This window comes from Sylvia atricapilla, chromosome 3, assembly GCF_009819655.1.
Source record: "Sylvia atricapilla isolate bSylAtr1 chromosome 3, bSylAtr1.pri, whole genome shotgun sequence".
Taxonomy (NCBI): domain Eukaryota; kingdom Metazoa; phylum Chordata; class Aves; order Passeriformes; family Sylviidae; genus Sylvia; species Sylvia atricapilla.
In genome coordinates this window covers 80,573,187-80,594,869 of record NC_089142.1, presented here as the reverse complement: position 1 = coordinate 80,594,869, position 21,683 = coordinate 80,573,187, and the positions used below count along the sequence as shown (strand labels likewise).

The window sequence follows — 21,683 nt, the reverse complement described above, 5'->3', positions numbered from 1 at the left end:
ATTCAGATCCAACGAGAAAGACAGATCTTTCCATAAAGAACAGCAATACTAAAGATGTTTATGAAGATTTAAGTCTCACAATGGCTCTCCTATTCTGTGAAGAAGATGGTGTATTTCAGTTAAGAAAAAAACCAACATTGATTTCAAGTCCTTAGGAATTCTTCTGTTATAAACATACCACTCAAAGAACCTCAGTATTGTTATCCTGGCCTCATCTCTCCATGTGTATAAAACACGACTGCTAGAAAATTATCAAAATTTCTTCAAAAGACTTAATTTTTTATTTCACTGTCACTGACTTTCTAAAAATTTCAATTCATCATTTGCTTGGAAATAAGTAAAAAATAAAGATTCTTATTTGTATTTGAATCTAACAATCTTTTTCAGTTTAGGCACTGACAGTTCCTTATCACAAAGGGAGTTTCAGAAATTCCCAAAAGCACTCATCTATTAAAAGAATTTTATTCAAAGTATTTTGGTGCAATTCAAAAGCTATTTAGGTCAGACAGGTAGACTGTTGGCAACAGCTGTTGAAGCTCAAACTACTAGACATCAGACAAGGAATCTGTCCCACATTGCAAGATATAAAAGGAAATTGTTTTGGTTTTTTTTAACTCATCAACAATTAGGAATACATCTGAAGTAAGTTTTCCTGGGTGAAGTCCATTAAGACAAATAATTGCATAATCAAATGCTGTTTTCAGGTTATCTTTTAAATCACATGATAATTGTGAATGGATGAACCACAGCTCAACAGTTTTAATTTACAGTGTATTTTCCATCCCTTATTCTTTTGCATCTAAGTCTTCAAACCTATTTCCCAATTATTCAGTCATAAAGCCCTCAAAACCTGAAATGTGCAAGAGTTAATTTGGGGAATGTTTCAGTCTCAGAATGAAGCAGCAAATGAGTACATTTTCACCTGCTGCTTTTCCTTTCTCAAAAGAAGCTATCAATGATGACTTCCCTGGCAACAGGCACAAGCACACAACATCACTGGTTCAAGCAGCTAATCAAGGACAGATGTCTCAAGAGAGCATCAAAGCAGCCTTCTGCATTTCCAAGCATGTCAAGCTTTTCTACAAATAAAAATATCCCTATAGCTAGGAAATCCAGCTGAATTCACAAAGTAAAGATATGATTTTTTTTTCCAGTGCATCTTTCTATGCTTTAATTACAGATTACCCTGCCAGTTTAAATAAAGGAGCAGAAACATTTGCCACATCAATATGGAAGCATCAAAGAGCAAGAGTGTTTTCATGGGAAACACTTCTAAAGTAGTTTTCATCTTAACTTCCAAAGTACTCCAGCATTCCTTTATGATGCTGAGTGCCTTAGCTTACAATAAACACATCAATAATATTTTCAAACTGATTTCAGAGTATTCTGGCATAAAGCCAACTTCATTAAAGGTCTTGTCTCAGGGTTTCAAAGACCATAGACTCACATGTCCCCTTCTGTAGAACCTACATGTACAGAAGTCTTTTCTGTGATCTAAGACTTCAGCTCCATTTTCCCTAGAAATGCATCTACATCATAAAACCCTAGGCAACCCTGATTTCAGTTACCTTTCTTTTGCATAACAACATATGTCTGTTACACATGTGAAACAGCTTATTGAACAGATTATTGAAAACTTTTTACAGCATATGACTACAGTGAACATTAATTAGTAACACTTTAATAATAGCAGTGCTAATTAATTCTTCCTAACCCATAGCAAAACAGCATGTGCAATGCTGCTAGTGTTATCACTCCATGGTGTACTTTTCACACTGAACACACATTGTGCTGATCATAATTCCAATGTAACATCTCCCAGAACACAGAGGAGCTAAGAGAGATATGAGGAGGCAGATTGATTTACCAAGACAGAGTGACATGGGAGTGGATGCTGGCAGGTTCTGGCTACAAAGCAGTGTGGGAAAAATTCAAGTTTTGTTCCCTGTTTGCTCTTAAGAAGCAACGAGGGCATTCGCATCTTGTCCCAAATTCCATTAAATCAATGACGGGACTCTCAATCTACTTGAATCTCAACACACAAGGTTGAACTCAAGGTCACAGGGTCAGAATGGATTTCCAAGTCAAACAGCACATACATGATCCTCACACAGATCTGCAATCTGGACCAGAACAGTAGATCACCATCACTTCAGGCTTAAAAATGTTTCAGGCATTCTGAATATAAAATCTGTTTGTTTTCTTTCCCATAGACCCAGTTATAAAATCAGTGAGTGAAACACGAGTAAAACTGACTATTTTAAAAAAAGCTAGTTAGTTTCCAAAAAGACCAAGTGAACACTGTAGGATCCCATGGCCAGATCTTTTACTGTATCTTTCTTCCCCAAGAACTCAGCTTTACTTGGAACAATAAATCAAAAGTACTTTGCCTCACTATTCTAAACTCCTTAATTGATCATTACCTGTATACGATCAATATCATTTGCTTTCATGAGCCAGAATAGTCACCCACTCTCCCTCTTGAACGTCCTCCAAATTCTCTGTGCAATTTTGATTCTAATAAGTGGGACTTAGAGCTTCTCATTTGCTAGTAGTAGCACCACAACAAGCAAAGCTTGTTGGTCTGAAAGAGTAATTTCTTTTTTCTTCTTCTGCCATAAAGAACTAAGACAACTAACATCTCCCCACCGAAATGGCAGAAGGTGTACAACAGCTACCCACTGGAAAGATAAGACACGAGGAGAAAACTTGACTAGCTGCAAATACACACCTTAATTCATATTGCTACATGTAAATAAATCATTTCATGAGACCCAATGAGATTTCTAATTACTAAGAATACTAATTACAGAATTATCAGCAGACAATCAAGCATTCCCTACTTAATCCTAGCTCAAGTAAATATCAACTGCCACTGAATGACAGCATGTAACACACTCCTAACTTCACATCTTGGACAGCTGACCGTAAGAACTCTGGTGTAAAACAGTTCAGAAGGCAGCAAATAAATACAAATTACTGTTATTATGTGCTTGTTTGATCCAAAAAGCTGGATTCAACAAGCTCCAGCTTATTTCTGCCTAGGCAGCATTCCTCCTCTGCATCACAGCAATGCAAAAATGGAGCCCAGAGAAATCTACTCAAATTGCACATTGAAAACAGAACTCCAGGAAGACAGTGTGATTAAAAACATATACTGACATATATTTACAACTTCCTCCTTCCCCTATGTGTACAGGCTAATGCTAACAAAATAATTAATACAGAATACGATGAACTACACAAATGAGTAGGAACTCACCAGCCTCTCACCACCTCCATTTCTCACAGTTACGCACTTCTACTTAAATTCCTACAAATATCTGTATGCTCATCCCAAAAAAAACCCAGTGGTGCTCGAATGCTGTCTCAGAAAAATATTGTCTCTGTTGTCTAGCTGGAAAACTTATGTTCCCTTATAAGCAGGCTTGTTTTTCTCTTTCTGTGCCTTTCTTATGAGCCTCCACATTCTTCTCATGCATCTCATCTTGAAATTGAATGAATTGAAAATTAAATTTGCAAATGCAAATCTACAACAATTAGATAGTAGTAAAAAGAGTTACTAGAAATCATACAATTTTGGATCTACTAAACTGGGCTGGTCATTTGCTTATATCATGGTTGACAGCACAAATTTTATTTATTCTGTTGTCTGTACTGCAATTCCTTGATCTGAAGATAAAAACATCAAGGAAATACAGGTGGCAGCACCACACTTCGAAAGTAGATGTGTATATGCTTACTCTTCTCCCAAACAATAGGCTACTTCATGGTCAAAAATCTCTTACTGCTGTGGATAGTCCAGCTCTTTCAGTTTGCTATTCCAGCAGATCTCTACCAATGGATCACAGTTTCTTCCAGAAAACAAAGCTACCAGACACATCTCTATTTATTTTGCAGTGCTTTACTGCATTTACACAACTTGTGTGGTTATGGAGATTGATTATCTCTCTGGTCTTGTACCCAGATACAGATTTGCTTTTAGCCCTGACCCAAGAGCATGCACTATGATTTATTATCTATTGATGCCACTAGCAACATCCAGGGCCATTGTGAGACATCAGACTCTATCTATACTCAGCTGTTTCCAAGAAGATGCAAGCTTGCAAATAAGAACCATTAATGTTTTACAACATCCTGCTGTTACTGAGTACTTTTTGTTTACACATTCTCATATTCTCTAATTTCTGCCATGACAAAGTATTACAAAGACAGTTCAATAATATATTGGAAGTATATCCATTAACATCATGTCAAGAAGCATTTTCAGTAACTGTGTAAAGTGGAAGTTAACCAGGAAAAGGTATTTTTCAAAACCATAGGTAACACAATTAACCCAAATTGCTTCTATTTTTTATACCTTGTGGTTCACTCATTCACTCAAGATGATGGTACAAAGCTTGCTGTGCTTCTCAGCACGTACTGTTAATTCATTTCAAGTCATATTCTTTTTATAGGAGATGATTATTATTCCTGATTTAACTATCAGGTACAAGGATGTCAAGACAACAAGCTGAATTCTCTTCTTGGTCATTCCTGCCATCACTCAGCTCTGGAGTCAGCCTAGGTACATCATCCAGGCAATGGGACAAATTTTGGTGCGGAGTAAACTGCCAGACTGGGAGCAAACCAGTGAGGTGCTGCACTAACATTTGTCACTGGAGCTTCTCAGAACTATGACTTTCCAATCAAATGAACTGGAACTTACATTAAAAATTACATCTGACTGTCTGATATGTCCAAAAGGATAGTTTAATGGGGGAAAAATGCTATTGAATTAGAAACAGTGATCTTGTATAATTAAGGCAGCAAATTATGTTGGAGAGTCATTGGTCCAAATTCCAACACTATCATTATAACCTCACAAGCTACTTCTTAAGCTACTATATAATTTTTTTCAAAATCTTTTCTTTTGTAAAATAAAAATTTTACTTTACTTTTTAATATGCAAAAATATAGTCAATACATGAAATGTTAGTCATAAAACCTAGGCAAATGAAATCTCTCATTCAGAGAGATACTTGGTTCAGATTTATACCACTTAAATTATCACTAGGATGATGGACATTGTCTCAGGTTAAAAGAAACCCCAAAGATATAAAAATACAAAAAAAAAAGTTGGAAGTTTAAAAGCAAAACAAGCAATTCTATGCTGCTGCAATAGCTTCTCACTATCAGCCAGCTCATAGAATTTTACTCGTATTCATAAAGGATAAAAGCAAACATGACTCTTTCAGAAGATTAGACACCACAAATGCACACCATGTAAGCTGCTGTTTAAAATACTGGGGTTTTTTTAGTTTGAGAATGAGTTTAAAGGCTGAAATTAGTACAAAATGAGAAACATGTCAGCATTACTTAGTCTACAGAATTTCTGCATAGCAGGAAACATTGATGCCGCAGACAATGTGTGCATGCTTTTTTACTATCTTCCCAGACTAAAGACCCAAACAAGCAAAGTGATTTTCACCTACAACACTGAATGGACACTGACAAAGCAGTTGGTTAGCACTTCACCATTTCTATCTTGACTAGGAGCAACACATCATCACATCCTATCTAGTTACATGATGCAACTCTGACTTCAATGACCTCGTGATGCATAAAAATACCCATCAGAGAGTGGGTATCCAATCCACTTTCCTCTGAAAGTTGAATGAAAACTTGGCCTTGATGGTAATATAAGAAGAAAGAAGATGAATTTTATATTTGTGAGTACAGGTGAAGCACAAGGTTTGTTGACAGACTGAAGAATATTCTTGTGGAATGTGAGAAGGAAGAAAGCTTTAATACTGCAGATTTCTCTTTTAAACTAGAAAAATACTGCCAGATTTGCAAAAGTGATTTTAAAACAGCCCACAATTACTTTAAATTCAGGGAGATAAATTCAAATCCATTATCTGTAGTATCTAAGACGTTAGGAACACATTTCAGTGAACACATTTAAAATTTAAAAAAAAAAACCAAAAACATAACCAGCACAGAAAGTCTCAAAGGATCCATACGAATATAATTTACTGGTATGAAAAAAGTCTAGTCAATATTTATATAGTCATAAAGGGGGGGGAAAAACCTCATCCCTACATGAGACAGAACTTGTTGCACCCTCAATTGATACTTCAACTATAACAGCTATTCAGCTCTACAGCATGCCTTAGACAGATATTATCCTCATTTTCAGAGAGACTGAAGCAGCTCAGAATACAGCAAGTCAACAATAGCATCACAAATACATGGTTCCCCATCCTATATTCAAAGAGCACCCTATATTCCTAGAGCATGGTCTTTTCCAACTATCAATCTACTGCCATGTCATTCTGGAAGAAAGAGTTTTTTGCCTTTTCATCCATTAAACATGTTAAACAAGTCTCAGAGGTGATCAATAATCCTTCCACACAAAATCCTAGCTCTGCCACAGCCAAAGCAAACAAAAAAAAATGTTTTAAGCAACCCCACTGCAGGTCATCCTAAAGACAAGGATAGAACACTTTGATGCCAACAGCATTACAAGCAGATATCAGACTTATCCTCCTAAATTAGAGGCTTTTAAAATTGCTGATAGAGGGACGTAAATGGTTTTCATCTACTACTCAGATATTTACTAAACATCTCCATGACTTTATTTCATGCTGGCTTTTCCTAAACATAAAAGGTGCCTCACCCCACGCATTTTTTTGCACGTACTCCAATTGCTACACTAAAGCTTTTTTATCATTACTGCTTCCAGTTCACTTCCATAAGGGTGTCAGAAAACAGGCAACAGACTGATGTATATCACATTGTCAGAGACCATTGGCTTTTTAAAGTGTATTCTGTGGATATGCTCTGAGCAGAATTAGGCAAAGTAATGGTAATAATGTCCTGGCCACCTGGGTCCTTTTCAGTTCGACACTAAAATATAAGAAATAAATTAGAAAATTCTTTTTTAAAAAATGAACCTGTTGCAAAATAGCCTACACTATCCTGCCATTTATTTCTCTAAACTGTTTTTTGCAATCTTACTTTCAACTTAGCACAGCAGAAGTGTCAAGTGAACAAGAAGTATACAATTTTCCTTTCACATCTCCCCCATGCTGGCTCACTCCAGTCAGTAACTTTTCTATCAGTTTATGCTTTTCAATCTGTGCTGAATTAGCTTCCTTAAAAATTAGTCTTTTTGCTTCCCTTCACCCTTCAAGAACAAAGCTTTCTTTCCTACCACGCAAAAACAAATTATTACAAATTCTACCCAATCACTCCTTGTAATATATTCTTGTTTTAAAACTCTTCTACCTCATTTTCTACACCTGGTGCTTGTTATACTACAGGCAGTTTGTAAAACAGATGGCACATACAACTAAATGAGGGACCCCAATTATACCATAAGTTCAATTTGAAGTATTGATGTCATACAGGCTTACTTTCACTGCAATAAGCTTTGTTAGCAAAAGCTTATATTTTAATTGTGATCATGTACTCTAATTTAAAATCAGATAGAATGTCTGAAGCCTTGTTTCGTGGTCTGGTATATATCCTTTTGCTCTTCACAGTAACTACTGTGACTGAAAATTAAGATAATAGCTATGGAAAATTATCTCCCCAAATTATAATTCAATGGGGAAATAACAGAAAATCACTAAAGCTGAAAAATCACCTTAGATGAAAATAACTTCCTGTGATGACTCAACTTTCATTTGGCAAAGTAAAGAGAGAGAAGTCTTATCAGACTGTTTATCACCCTTACTCCAAAGTAATTCTGCAATATTTCTTCCTATGTTATTAAATTGTTTAGTATTTTTTCTCTACTCTCTATTAACACTATTGCTTCTAAAGCTGATGCACAGTGGTTGTCACTTCCTCTGCCATCTTGACTTCAAGAAACAGCATTGAGCTAAACAAACGCCATGAGAAATACCATGCAAATCCTAGCAGCACCATAGAACTATTCCTGCAAAATGTAAAAGATACAGCTTAAGATGTAGGCTCTTAAAAACAACTGTGCATATTCCAGTCATCTTTATATTTGTTTATTGTCCCATTGTAGAAACAAGCAGCAGACAGTGACTGCTACTCTGTGTGGTAGGACAGATATGGTTTGGTTCTGACTGCCCTACAGAACTCTTGTGAAGAGGCAGCAGTAGGAACACTTTCTATTAGCCTTAATTCTCTTACAAATATTTGTCTGGTACACAAGAAAACTATGAAGAATTGTTGCTAAATCCTATTCAAGTTCCTCTTGAAGCTTATTGGAAGCACTACACAAGTAAAAACCATTATTGCCATTTAACAGACATGCTGAAATCACAGGCAAATTTAAATTAAAATAAAGTCAGCTTCAAGTTTTCTACATAATCTATGCTTCAAGAGCAGCAGAATTAAAGGAGAAACAAGGGATAGCAGGTTGAAAACCCTGTGGTACCAGACCAAGGGAACAAATTATTAAATAGCCCCAAGTCTTTCCTCACCATTCTTTCCTAAAACACCAGCTCCTTGCTTTTTTACACCTCCTTGTACTATAAAAAAACCAACCTTCTTCAAAAGAGCTAAGACCCAGAATGAAGTTATAACACAGATTAGTCACACACTTTTTCTAGTACTGCTCTCAAGTCAGGGGTCAAACAGCTCTGCTCAGTAGGTGACACTGGTTCATCCAAGCTTCTGCAAGGCTGCCTAACAAATCCAAGGGAGCCATTTTGTCAGGAAGCATTTCCAAGCACCTGAACCTTTCTGTCTCAGCCACTTGATTACATCAAAACAGGAGCTTAAAATGCTGAAGTTCAAGAATGTAAACAATAAAATACAACATTCAAATAAATTCTGGCTGTTTTCTATGCTGCACAAACTCGTGCTTGGTTTTCTCCTAATACATTTAGCTTTTCCCATTTCCTTTGTGTACTGTAGAGGCTGATCTTAGTTTATTCTCCAATTGCTAGATAAGACAGCAACTCAGAATCAACAATATATGTTAGGCAAGTGATCATTCACGTTTTCTCAGTACAACTATGAAGGTCTATCAGAATGACTTCTGTTCTGTTCCTGTGGAATACACTAGAAAGAAAGCACAGAAAAATTCTTCTGAAATTCTTTTCACAATAACTAACACAGTATTTCTAATGATTGCAAGTCAGTTCTTCTGTAAGTGTGAAGCTTTCAAAACCTTAAAACCACACACAGAGAGAACCAGAAAGTCCATATTCCCACCAACCAAACAAAACCTTATCAACTAAATCAATAGCACTACAGGGAAAAAGACAATCACAAATCTCATGCAGTAGATTTAAGGATGGCAATGGTCAGAGAAAAAGGTTCTGTTGTAGTTTGCAGAGCAGGAACATATTCCTACAACTCTAAAATAAAAAGAAGGTTCAAGACAATTAACAAACACAAATGTATGTTAAGCACCTAAGCTTAAACAATGTTGTTTCAGGTATAATCATTCCTCAAATTACAAGACTTTGGCATTTATAATAAAAAAGAACTATCAGAATTAAATGGGTTTTGCAAAATATTTTCCTGGGCCACTACTAAAGATAAATTTGTCAGTACTGGTTTTCAATTTACCATGAGACAGGGTAGCAATGTACATTAGCTTCAAATTACACCAACAATGATGGATTAAACATTCAGTTGCTTTTTTTTCCTGCCTCCAGGAAAAAAACTTCACAGCCTCCCAATCAGAGGGAAACTGAACAAGTGCATCCAGAGTTAATCAGATCAGCAAGCATAGCATCAGAAAGCAACCTTCACCTGTATGTCTAACAAGTCTAAACCTCCTCATAACTTTATCCTAATATTTCTTTTTACTTTCTTGATACAAATCGATTTTAATTTCTCTGATTCCAGGAATTATTAAGTTAACCAGTGAATCCTAAGAGTAACCTACTGAAAAATATCTTGACCAGGCAGATGTATCTTGTATTCCAAGGTCTTCTCAGAGAACACTGAGCCTGTAAGATCTGAAGGAGCAATGTGAAGATGAAACACACTTTATCAGTCATATCCTTCAACTTGCACATAAAACAACACACAAATAAATTACCATAATTTAGTATTCAGGCTTTACAAAGGCCAAATGACACTGCTCAACTCCTAGTTCTCTTCTGTGTATGCAGATCCATACCAAAACCCTTTTAACAGTGAGATTTCATTTTAATTGGTACTAATACCTCTTACGTTGAAAATAAATCCTTTCTTTTCCACTCAATGCTTTTGAGCATTGAGTGGAAAAGTAAAATACAGAATAAAAAAAATTAAAAAAAATAAAAGTAAGTACAGAAAAGCTAGAAGAACAAGTAAAAATATCTAAGTTTTCATAGGAGAAATAAACAAAGGATTTTAAAGGGACTAGGACACTGCCTCTTGAGGGATATACCTCTGCACTTTATAGAGCCACCTTACTACTTCTTAAGCTTCAAACAAAACCAACTACACCAACAGCCTAAACAGCCTACTGGTCTTTTTTGTTGTTGTTGTTTAAAACATTTTGTTGGCACAAAGACTGGCCTAAAGCATAAAACTTGTATCTCTTTTTTACTCCAATGTCAATTTCACAAACCTTAAAAAAAGTAAGACAAAAAAATTAATCTGACGTACAAAAAGTTGCACATATGTTTCTAATACATACAGATATACCTTTTTGTACTATCCTAGACTTACAGCTCTGCAGTAATTCTTTGATCTGTGTCAATTCTAACCTGACCTGGGAAGGAAAGAGTAGAACAGCACATGAGCAGACAGTGCTGAGCAGCACATCCACCACCTGCATAAAGAGGACTACTCACCTCCCACATATGCAGGTATGTGACCTCTCCAGTGAACTGAAAGAACTCAGCATACCTACTTTCAAAGTAGAATCTGCTCATAACAAAAATGTGTCAAGATTGGAACTGCAGGAAAGATTGAAAATTTCAGAAAGCTAAAAATTCTTTGTCTAGTCCCTATCATCCCACGTGTGGTTAAAATACTGTCCACAAGTGACATTTGGCACAACAGAAGAATTAGGATGACTGCTAGTTTAGGAGGTAAGTATAATATCTGCTCTCTGTGTTGCCTTTTTCCCCACTTGGAAATGAAGCCCAAGATAATTTTAGTAAGGAGGTAATATAAAAGAGGATCTTTATTTGAAGGTCTTCAGGGGCAGTTATGGAAAGATGTGCACAAAAGCCCGCCTCCACTGGGATGAGTACGTATTACAGGTTTTAGGAAATTAGCATAATTGATAAAAAGCACCAATTAGGAGGACAAGTGGTGATTCAATTTCACACTCAAATCAAGCCCCTTCTCTGGAGTCCCCCCCCTTTAGCACTAGTTGTACTTTGTCCATGAGAATGTATCTCAAAGGGCTGTTCTCAGCCTTGGTTCCCAGGAAGAGCTAAGATAGCACTGGGGCCTTGTAGCCCCTGGGGCTTGGAGCTCTGGATTTTTCTTTGTCTTTCTGCCTAGGAAAAAGCCACAGAAAATTACTGGGAAAACTAGCCACTAATGCAGTAGGCCACAGAGCTACAAATACACGTGCAAAGAATACAGAGAATATATAAAAGGGGGGGGGGGGGGGAAGGCAAAACCCAAAATGGTATCATATGGGGTTCCCTAAAATCTTCAATGCTGTATCCTTTGCCAAAAAGTCTATCAACAGTTTCATTAAAACATCCTGTAGAAAACTTCTTTCCAGTAAAATTCTAGTTTAAGTTTACTGAACTGCCCTAGAACTCTGCTTCTAACAGTTAATTAACTAGCACTGGATTTTATCTCACTGCTAGGTAATGACAGAGGCAGTGTAGACCTTACTATTCTTATAAATGTGAGGACCTGAAATTAGGAGATCTTTAAAATGGCTATTGCTCTATTAAACATCAGAATCTATTTTAGTAATCAGTAATTGGAAAAGAAATTTTCCAACTATTTCAAAATGCACAGAAAGTAAATTCTGACAGAGGAGTAGTTGCAATTCTATATAAAACACCAAGCCTATATCTGGTCTAAAAGAACCCATCTTAGGCCTGATTCCCATCAGTAGAGTCACTCACAGGTTTACAGTCAACATGGCAGGTAAAGAGTTTATTCAACGTCTTAAAGTGGTTGACATTGTTCTGTCTGCAAGTATTAAAAGAATCATAAATGTATACAAAAAATTTCACTCTTTATCCCTCATCCATTAAATGTCTCAAAGGACTCCAGGCCACCTCCTCACACATGTAAGTAAAAGCTGAAGAATAAAAAGCAAGGACTGATTTTATCTCAAGGTTATGGAAACATCATTAAACCATAAAACCACGCTGTCAAAAATTTATCTTGACATTAGAAAATGTCTCAGTAGAGTTAAAGCCTTACCACGTAATTAGCTGCAGATAATTCTGTTTAATACGGAGGATCAGAATTTTAAAACAGTCACAACCTTGATAAATGGCACGTTAAATAAACTGAAGCTTGCAAAAAGTGATCAGATAACAAAAATGAGAAAATTCAACTCCAGCTCAAAGGACAGTTGATACAAAAGCAAATTGTCTAGTAAGGACAGGGCAACATTGTCAGAAAGAAAGGTACATAACCCTTCTGAAACACCTCCCCATCCAGTACAGCTGGTATTTTCCACAGATCTCAAGCAAACTAAAAATACATTGGGCTGAAATTCTGCCCCCATGGAAAGAAATGGCCAAATGGTCTTTGATTTTCAATGAGTAGTTTCTACAAATGAACACTCTGGGAGATTCTCTGCCTATTAAGCAAGTGAATAAAACTATAATTAATTTTCACAAAGACAAGACCAGTGGACAGCAGAGAAGGAGGACTGCTTAAAAGAGCTTCCAAGAAGCTCTTTTGACCTAAATCAGGTTGGAGATTTTCCAAGAACCATCTGGAATTTAGTCACCTCACCACAGGATAATTCTTCTCTTTTGTCTGGCAGTCTGTTTATTTTCCTTCTCGAGGATACAGCATCAAACAGAATAAAAAATGACCTTTGACTGGATCTTTTTGTGGCATGCAATGAAAGAATTGATCCAAAAAAGTTCAGTGTTCGAATAAGCATCCACTGAACTTGAAAGGAATGTTGGAAGCAGTTGAGAAAACAAGATTACATCTTCAAGTTATGTATCTGTAGTATTTCTTTCTTCTATGACCACACAGGGAAGTCATCACAGTTGCTCTTCTTTAGAGTTACACTACAGAGAAGAGACTGCAAAAGTCTTATCAGACTTTACAGTTCCAAAGTCTTAAATTTTACCTGCTGAGAATAAGCATCCCTATTCAGCTCAAAAAAAAAAAAAAAAAAGAATTTGCATGGGCATTCAGCTTATCTTCCAAAGAACATTCCATGGGAATGGCAGAAAATGTCTGCTGCTATCTCCCTAGGGACGGAGGAATACTTAATTAACATTTTAACACAGTATCACTCTCATAACAAACTCGTTTGACAACCAAATTGGGAAAGCTGTAAAATGCCACACGGAAAATTAGAGAGTGACAACAAGGTCTTACAAAAAGCTTGACAGTTGTGCTTGACTGAACTGTGAATGAGATAATAATTTTACTCATGTAAAGCACATGGCTGTTGACTGCTCTTCTCTCCCAACCACTCACCTGTCCAGTCAGATTCTCCTATCCATTCTGCCAGCTCTTTTTAGTATTAATGACATCAAGTATGTGTACACATGACAGGCCTATCTCATTTTGTCTCTATTTTCCCAGAGCAGACTATCACACAGACTAAGCAAAACCAGCAAAAGAAAGAAAATGAGCTCTAGTTTAAAGGACAAAAAAAACCCCAAACCACAAACAACTTAAAAACTCAGCACTCTGCATTACATTCAATAGGGTGGGGAAAAACTCACAGTCAATAAACAGAATATATCGAGTAAAAAAATACCTTTGGAATACTAAAGGTACAGTAGGGCAAACATTGTCCTTAACAGGAGCATTCCCAGTTCTCCAGTTAACAGGATATTGATCTAGGAAGTCTTGGCTTTCACTCTGCCCTTGATGGCCACTTACATCATCTTTATAAAATACATGGGAGGGGAGAGGAGGTGCACATACGTTCACATGCTTGTGCATGTGTGTACATAAAAAAAAAAATCAAAAACTTTCTGCATTTTCTTCACCAGTGCACCAGTGTTCCAACATGTTTAGTAATCAAAGTGTTTCTGTAAAGCCACATGGCCATTCTCCATCTTAAGCTTATTATTACATAGAAGGCAACATTTGGAAAGAATTTCTTGCAAGCTGCAACCCAGTTCCAACTGAATAGGCAGTGATCATCTTCTGATAAACATTTTTGTCTTCAGCTGCACAAATTTTGTACACCAGATAACACAACGTGTATGTTTCATGTGAAATGCAGCTGACAAAGTTCAGGCCAAACCAGCATGCCAACACAAGACAATAAAACAGCTGGAGTGGAGACGAGGTAGCACCTAAGGGGTTTTATCTATGCACCCTTTTGACTCGGTCTATTTCAGGCAGTGTGATTTTTCAGGTAAAATTCCAGCTTTACATCACAGCAGTCTAATAATCTATTAAAAAAAAAAATCCAGAAAAACAACACAGTTTATTATATTGTACCTACTCCTGTCCACAGTAGGAAAAAAAAAAAAAAAGATTCTGTAACTGTGCAAACAGATTTCTTTTAAATGTCAAAGAAAATAATTTATAGCATTTTTATTTAATTTTTCCCAAAGAGGCCCTTTTATTTATATCAGAAGAAAAAAAAATGTTATACTTTGGCTTACTTCATAAGAATACACCTACTAAAACAACCAAAACATAAGTTAAGAAACATCTTACGGCAGAATCTATCAATCAATTAGAAATCAAAAAAATTAAATGGAGTTAAAACTATAAGTACTCTTCATATAAAATATTTCTGCTAGCATTATTTCAATTTACCGTCCTGAATCAAAAGTAATAAAATACCTACACCAAAAGCCAACAATATTTAGTTAGTAACACAATAAACATTTTACGTACTTTGGAATCTAATTTTAAATACTTTATATGTCATCTTTCAGAATAAATAATCCACAAGGCCTCTGGAAAAAGCAGCTTGTAGGATACAGTACTATCACAAATGTTAGCACGTACTTCTAAATGACAGAATAGGATGAGAGTATATCTGCAAATATATTTCACTTTGCAGAAAATTTCTAGGCTGAAGTGTGATGTTATATGCTCTTTATTACTGTGAAAAAATTACTCAGGTTGATTGACTTAACTATATTTGAACTTTCTTGCTTTATTTCTCACCCAACAACTTTAATATCGTCATTTTTTAAAAGGAAAAGAAAAAAATGTCCTCTGTTTACTGCTTTAGTTTTGAAGTGCTGCAATTACATTAAAGTTAAGCATCTGCCTAAATACTGACTGAATAAAAAAAATAGTTTGAATTCACTTTGTCATATATCACATTCTGAAAGCATCTACTGAACTACCGCTCAGAAATAAATCATGAACAGGAGGAAAAGATAATTTATGAGTTGTCAAGCAATGAGATTTTAACACTTACTTTTGTGAAGATCTGAAAAAAGTCAATTGCAGGTGGCAATTGAGACTCATCATGGATCTCAGTTTTCAAATACAGTTGCAAAGTCTGTGCAAGGTGCCTGAGGCCATCTTTCATTTCTTCACTTAACTGTTCAGCATCTTAGGGGGAAAGGGGAAAAAAAGTAGACCATGTAATAAACAGAACATTTCACCAACATTTTGAAAACATCCAGTGGCAGCCATACAGTCTAGACATTTCCAGTCCAGGAATTAATCTTGACAGAGGGCAGACATTTCTCATTTTTTGTGACAGTTACCTATCATCACACAGTAGAGTTTATCAGGTTGCTACTGTCAAATCATATAAACACAACAGCAAGTTAAAGATCAAAAGGCAGTAGATAAAGCAGATGTATAAGCAGATGTAAGACATTACACAGAAAAATTAGGCATCTGGGTTTGTAGCATTAAGCACATTAGAAATATGCTTGGAACTTTATGCAGCAGTACACACTTTCATACTGTATTCTCCACAGATGTGTCAGAAACACTTGGTGCTAGCAGATGAAACAGAAAACTATTTATGAACAAAAGGCGTTTCATACAGAGCAACTGGTAAACAATGAATATAAAAGAATATGAAATTAATATCACTTGATTATAAAGCACCACTATTCATGTTTTACAGATAGAAATCCTGAAGCAGAAAGAATCAGTGTCTCATTTTCTAATTGAGTGATTATGCATGCATCAGGTCTCTGATCACACAGAAAGTGAAACTGCTGCTGCCTTAGCAAGTTCACTGCCTGACTACCTGCTTCACACTTTTTCCTACCAGTTTGTACAAAATGGAGAATGTGAAACTGAACATATTCAAGCACCAGTCTATAACAAAAGGCAGAGATTTATTATGCACTATGAATCAATTTTATTTCTGCATAATGGTGAATTGCTATTTTATTATAAACACCTGTAGATGTTCACAGCACTACCCAAGTGCAACTAACAGTGTGGATGTTTGCAGGTGATTCTGCAAGCATGAATGAATGCAAATGTTAGAAATCCAGGCATGTATGTTTTTCACAATGTACAGAAAGTCTCTGGTATAGCAAAGTATAGTATCTGTGAGGACTGCATCTTCAAGAGAAGCAGGAAACTTTTAGATGACTGAAACAATCAAGTTTAAAAATATAAAAGAAAAATTATAAATATATACTTGCATTTCTCATATAATATTCCTTTGAAAACAAAAATGTTTTTTCCTTCAAATGTAATTATTCAAGGCAACATGTGATTTACTTTAAACTATCTGTAATACAATGAAAAATGTATTACAACAAAGAGAGGAAGATGCGGTTTGTTTCACCATTGGCAAATAAAACTACCCCAGACTAAAGAAGAGAAATCACATAAGAAGAATTTTACAAATGGACACTGCAGCTTAGGACAGATGTGAACACGAATACCAAAACCAACTGGAACTTCAGGGAGAACTGATAGAGATAGAAGCAGAATGCAATTATCCACACTGGAATCTGTCCAGGACATCAGAGCTAATGATCCAGAAAAAAATCCAGTGGGAACCTTAATGGAAAATGATCAAGACCTGGTTTTCCAAGCGCATAAGAAAAAAAGGCCAAAAGCAAATTGAAATGAAATTTGTGAATGTCTTCATCTTTTGTTTCTAAGAAACTTTTTTCAATTGTTTAAGAAACCTGCTGTGGGAGACAAAATGCTATAAAAGGCCTATGAAAAAAGTTCTAAATAAGTCATGGGGATTTAATTAAGTAGCTCTGATACATATACAAGTAAAGTAGCAAAATATCTGCCCCATAATACAGCATACAAACTATTTTCTTAATACTGAGTCTTGGTAAGTAAAAAACAAAGATGATTTCTGAATTACTGTAACATACAGAGAGCCCAAGGAACTAATGAAATAAGGAATCATCTTAAAACAAATAAGAACTAGCAAAAGTAACAATGCTCAGAGACATCTCTCCTATTTAATCTGAGTTGCAGAGAATATAAAGGAATTTTAAGGAAATATGGAGATTGGAAAAGAACTTCATAAAGGGTTGGATGCCTCCACATGTTTTGTGGTTTTTTATGTATCATATATTTTAACAGATAGTTATTCCATAAGTGTATAAAACTTTATACTCTTCTATTCAGTTTATATGTCTCCCACAGTAAAAATTAACCAACAGTATAAAGTAATGTTGAAAAGTAATAGCATAAAGCAACATGAGACAGCATAGTGTCAATAACAATTTTCAAAAATAAAATTTTTTTTGGCATTACAAGTGGAGAAAAAAAACAAAAAGGAAGATAAAAAGAGTATCAATGCGAATTCTGTCACATTTCTGATTAGTGTTGAAACATTATCTTCCATTACAAAGATGCTTCCTGAGAATGTTTTTGTTTCAGATTACAGCCTGTACTCATAGTTCATGTGATTCTGTTCAAAGAAATCTTTTCTCCTATATACTTAGGCATCTAATGAAATTGCATTTCTGATTTTCCTATAGATTCCACTAAGTACACAAAGAAACAAAAGCTTTGACACTTTTCATAAATTGTGCAGCAAATGGGGAAATTGTTATGAAATAATAGGAGCTTTCGGAGCATACAGAAGCAGCAAAAAAAAAAAAATTATCACAGCTACTATAAGTTCTCACGCCAACTCAAAACACTTTTGGATTATCTTAACTCAAAAACCATAGAGATCATTTATTCACTCTAACAAGGAAGCCAGGAAAACAACACAAGTAAAGAGTCAACCAAAGTGTTTACATAAGATTATGCTTAGGGCATTTGTACTGTAGTCTGAAGTACCAATTTCAGTTAACGCATTAATGTCCTAAACACTTGGTGCTGCAGACTTAAGAAGATTCCACAGGAACTGTTATTAAGACTCAGAGTAAGTACAGATGAAACACTACATGTGGATCTCTGATTTGTCTCCTTCTAAACTAACTGGCTACGTTCCAGTTGTTTATGCATCAGTGAGAGGACAGTCATCCCATCTGTATCACAGACCATATCACCATTTCCTTCAAAATGAGAACTTTAGCAGAAGCCTCTGGCCACTCTACATACTTTTGGACTATTTATCCATTGCAGCTCAGGCCTGTTCAACACCAACCCTCTCTCCAGACAAGTTATCACACTATTCCCCTTGTCTCCAGTCAGGTCCAAGGGAAAAAGGAAAGTCCATAGTCTACATCATTTCAACTTAATTTGAAGCATCTGTTTTGCATAAACTTTTTTTACACGAATTGAGGATACCCTTTGCAGAAAATCACTATGTTTTAAATACCTGAATTCTATCCATTTTAATGTGCTGCCTTATTAAGGTCTTTTGCCCTTGCATTTTGGGAGAAGGCAGCAAAATGTCAGAGTGTTCAAAAGTAAAATTAATGCTATGTATTGTATTTTTTATGTTTATGTGGGTTTTATTTCTAACTAGCCATACCAATTTATAAAGCTGGTTTGTAGCCAAAACTGAATACTACTAAAAAACACAGAGGTAATCAAAATGTTCACATTACTCTACAGAAAATCCCCCTAAAAAGATGCAAAAATGAACCAAGGATTTATTTCTCTCTTTCTAAGTCTTCAAGGTGCCATATGGAAAAATGATTCCTATTTCAATATTTTCTCTGCTGAGAGATCATAATGAGCATATTTTTCTACCCAAGGAGTTCAAACTTGTGAAGCCATGAAAGTAATAACTGCACAATTTCATCTTTATTCTCTATTGAATGGTCATGTAACAGAAAAATATACATATATCCCTTTTAAATCTAACTTTCTTTCTCATTTCTGGAAGCCATTTTGAAATTTTATGCACTAGCATGTAAGTATTAAAAAAAGTAAAACCTCCACGTAAAAATATATGTACTATTGTATATGTATGTAGAAATATTGACACTCTATGTAGTAAGGTAGACATAGGGTAAATTAACAAACGAGCAGGGAAGATGTTCATTGTAAAATGCAAAAATAAAAATCCTAAAACAAAAAATCAGGTGAAGGTTTTGCATCAAGAAAACAGACATGGTTTTCCTTTTATCTTTGAAATAACTGTTCTTTCCACAGAGGTTTTTGTCTTTGATTCTGTTACTCTACAGCGCAAACCTTCAGAAGGCAATATGCAAGAAAATCAGATGGCCCTTTCGTAAAGCAGACCTTGGAAGTATTTCCTGAAATCTGGCTGGCAATTACTTACTTGACTGAAGATCGGAAAAAGAATAGAGTCTCTCAGAAGGGCATACTGATTGTCTGAGCTGTAGAGGAAAAACAGATAATTAAACACTCACAAAACATGTTTTATCTTGAAAATACTCTCTAAGACTGATTATTCTTGTGATGAAAATATAAGATAATTAGATAAAGCCAACAGCATCAACATAAACCCAGGACTTTGCAAACTATCCTAAAAACTAAATTTCTTTGTTGCTACAAGATTTATTACTAATTTTATTTTTTTAACACCTTGGCAGCTTACATTTAGTAACTTACTTTAGCCCTTTAGAACATAATTTAAATCAGTTTATGAGGTTTCTTGTTTCTGAGTTCATGTGACTATAATTAATGCACAGTACTGCAAATACTACATATTTGCCCTTTAAAAACTATCCTGCACAAACTCTTCGCAACAATGTATAAAAATAATGTAAAATCATATTTTATCACCTCAGACCACAACAAAGGCCCCCACTTCTATCCAACACAGACAGTATCATAGCAAGTTTAGTAAGAAAACTAGCAAATCCCTTTTGATTTACAATCCCACACATTTGTAAGCTGCTTAAACTAACAGAAAATTTAGTCCATATAAGGTAATCAAACCGTGGAAATGTCAACCACCCAGAACTTCCAAGAGAGTTGAGAAAAACATCAAAAAAGGTAATTGAGATGAAGAGGATCCAACAAGGAAAGCTTGGCACTATGCCCTCTAAAGAAAGTGCTAACTAGCTAGCAGTGCTTCTGTCCTTACCACTCATTCAAACAACCGAATGAGGCTTCCATTCGGTTAACATAAAAGCACCAATAACTTCAGTAGTATTGAAGGGAAAACACTATCTCCCTATGTTCACCTTCTGGGCAGGAATAAGCTTCAAATGCTACCACATAACCGTAGGAAGAAAAGTCAATAAACATGTCCCTTGAGCTTAGTTATGTCCATTTTGGAATACCTTGATCCTTTCAGCATTTCTGCAAACTAATCAGTAAACTTGTAATGCAATTTGCAGTCTAAAATTTTTCAGCACTCCCAGTCACTTCAGCCTTGTAGCTCATAATTACATTAAAAATGTAGAGTGAGAAAGCATTTATCAGAATTTGCTGCACCAAATCAATCTAAAAGAACACCACTTACTAGTTTAAAAACAATCCTGCCAGCAAGTCTGACAGAGTCTGGAGGAAAATTTGGCTCGATGCTCTTAAGACACCTGCATTCCTGCTTGTGGTCCAGCCAAGCTTCTTTCTATCAGGATATTTTGAAAAGGAAGAAAAAGAAAATAAAGTGCATTTTATTTCACATAGTCTGTATCCTACTTTTTTATATGTACACACACATTTTATATATATAGTTATCTATAATTATATAGGCACACAAACATGCTCAAAACAATACACACTGATTCTCCTAGCTGCTTACTTCCCAAGATTGGAGAGAACTAGAAAGGGTGCCATCTAATATACACAAAACTAGGCACATATTCACTCAGCAATCAAGACTGCAGAGGCTTTCAGAGTCCATTCACTGCACTAAATGCAGCTGCTCTAATGCAATGGCCAAGTTTTCAGTGCTGCAAAAACTGTTCCCAAATATCCCTGAGCTGATGAGGTATCAATGCCCACAGCTGGGAGGACTGGTGGTGATACTTTTCACAGCTTAGACCAGGAGTGGTCACTGATACCAAAACAAAAGACAGAACCAAAAATATTTTAGTTGCATATATTACCCAAACACAGATTTTTTTGTTTCATGAGCCACTTTGATTAGAATGGCAGAGACAGACTAACACTTCCCCAGCAAGGAAGAGTCAGGATGACAAGATAAAGGAAACATTGAAATATGTCTCTTTTTTTCTCTATCATTTAATGTTGCCCCAAGATTAGCGCAGAAGAGCAGCAAGAATGAGTCTTCAGCTAAAGAAACATGTTAGAAGAAAATTTCTGATCACTTTTTTCCTGTCTTCTGTCTCTACAAGCAG

The 21,683-nt window shown here is 35.7% G+C and overlaps 1 protein-coding gene across 1 annotated transcript in view; it reads right to left on the bottom strand.

Moving 5' to 3' along the window:
* Nucleotides 1-21,683, bottom strand: part of SMYD3 (SET and MYND domain containing 3) — a 384,383-nt gene that overhangs the window by 312,555 nt on the left and 50,145 nt on the right. Inside the window, exons 3-5 of the mRNA XM_066315957.1 lie at nt 20,843-20,950; nt 19,691-19,748; nt 15,479-15,615 (exon numbers count right to left, since the gene is read on the bottom strand). Of these exons, the coding sequence (XP_066172054.1) occupies nt 15,479-15,615; nt 19,691-19,748; nt 20,843-20,950 (303 nt within the window). The remainder of the gene's footprint in view (nt 1-15,478; nt 15,616-19,690; nt 19,749-20,842; nt 20,951-21,683) is intronic.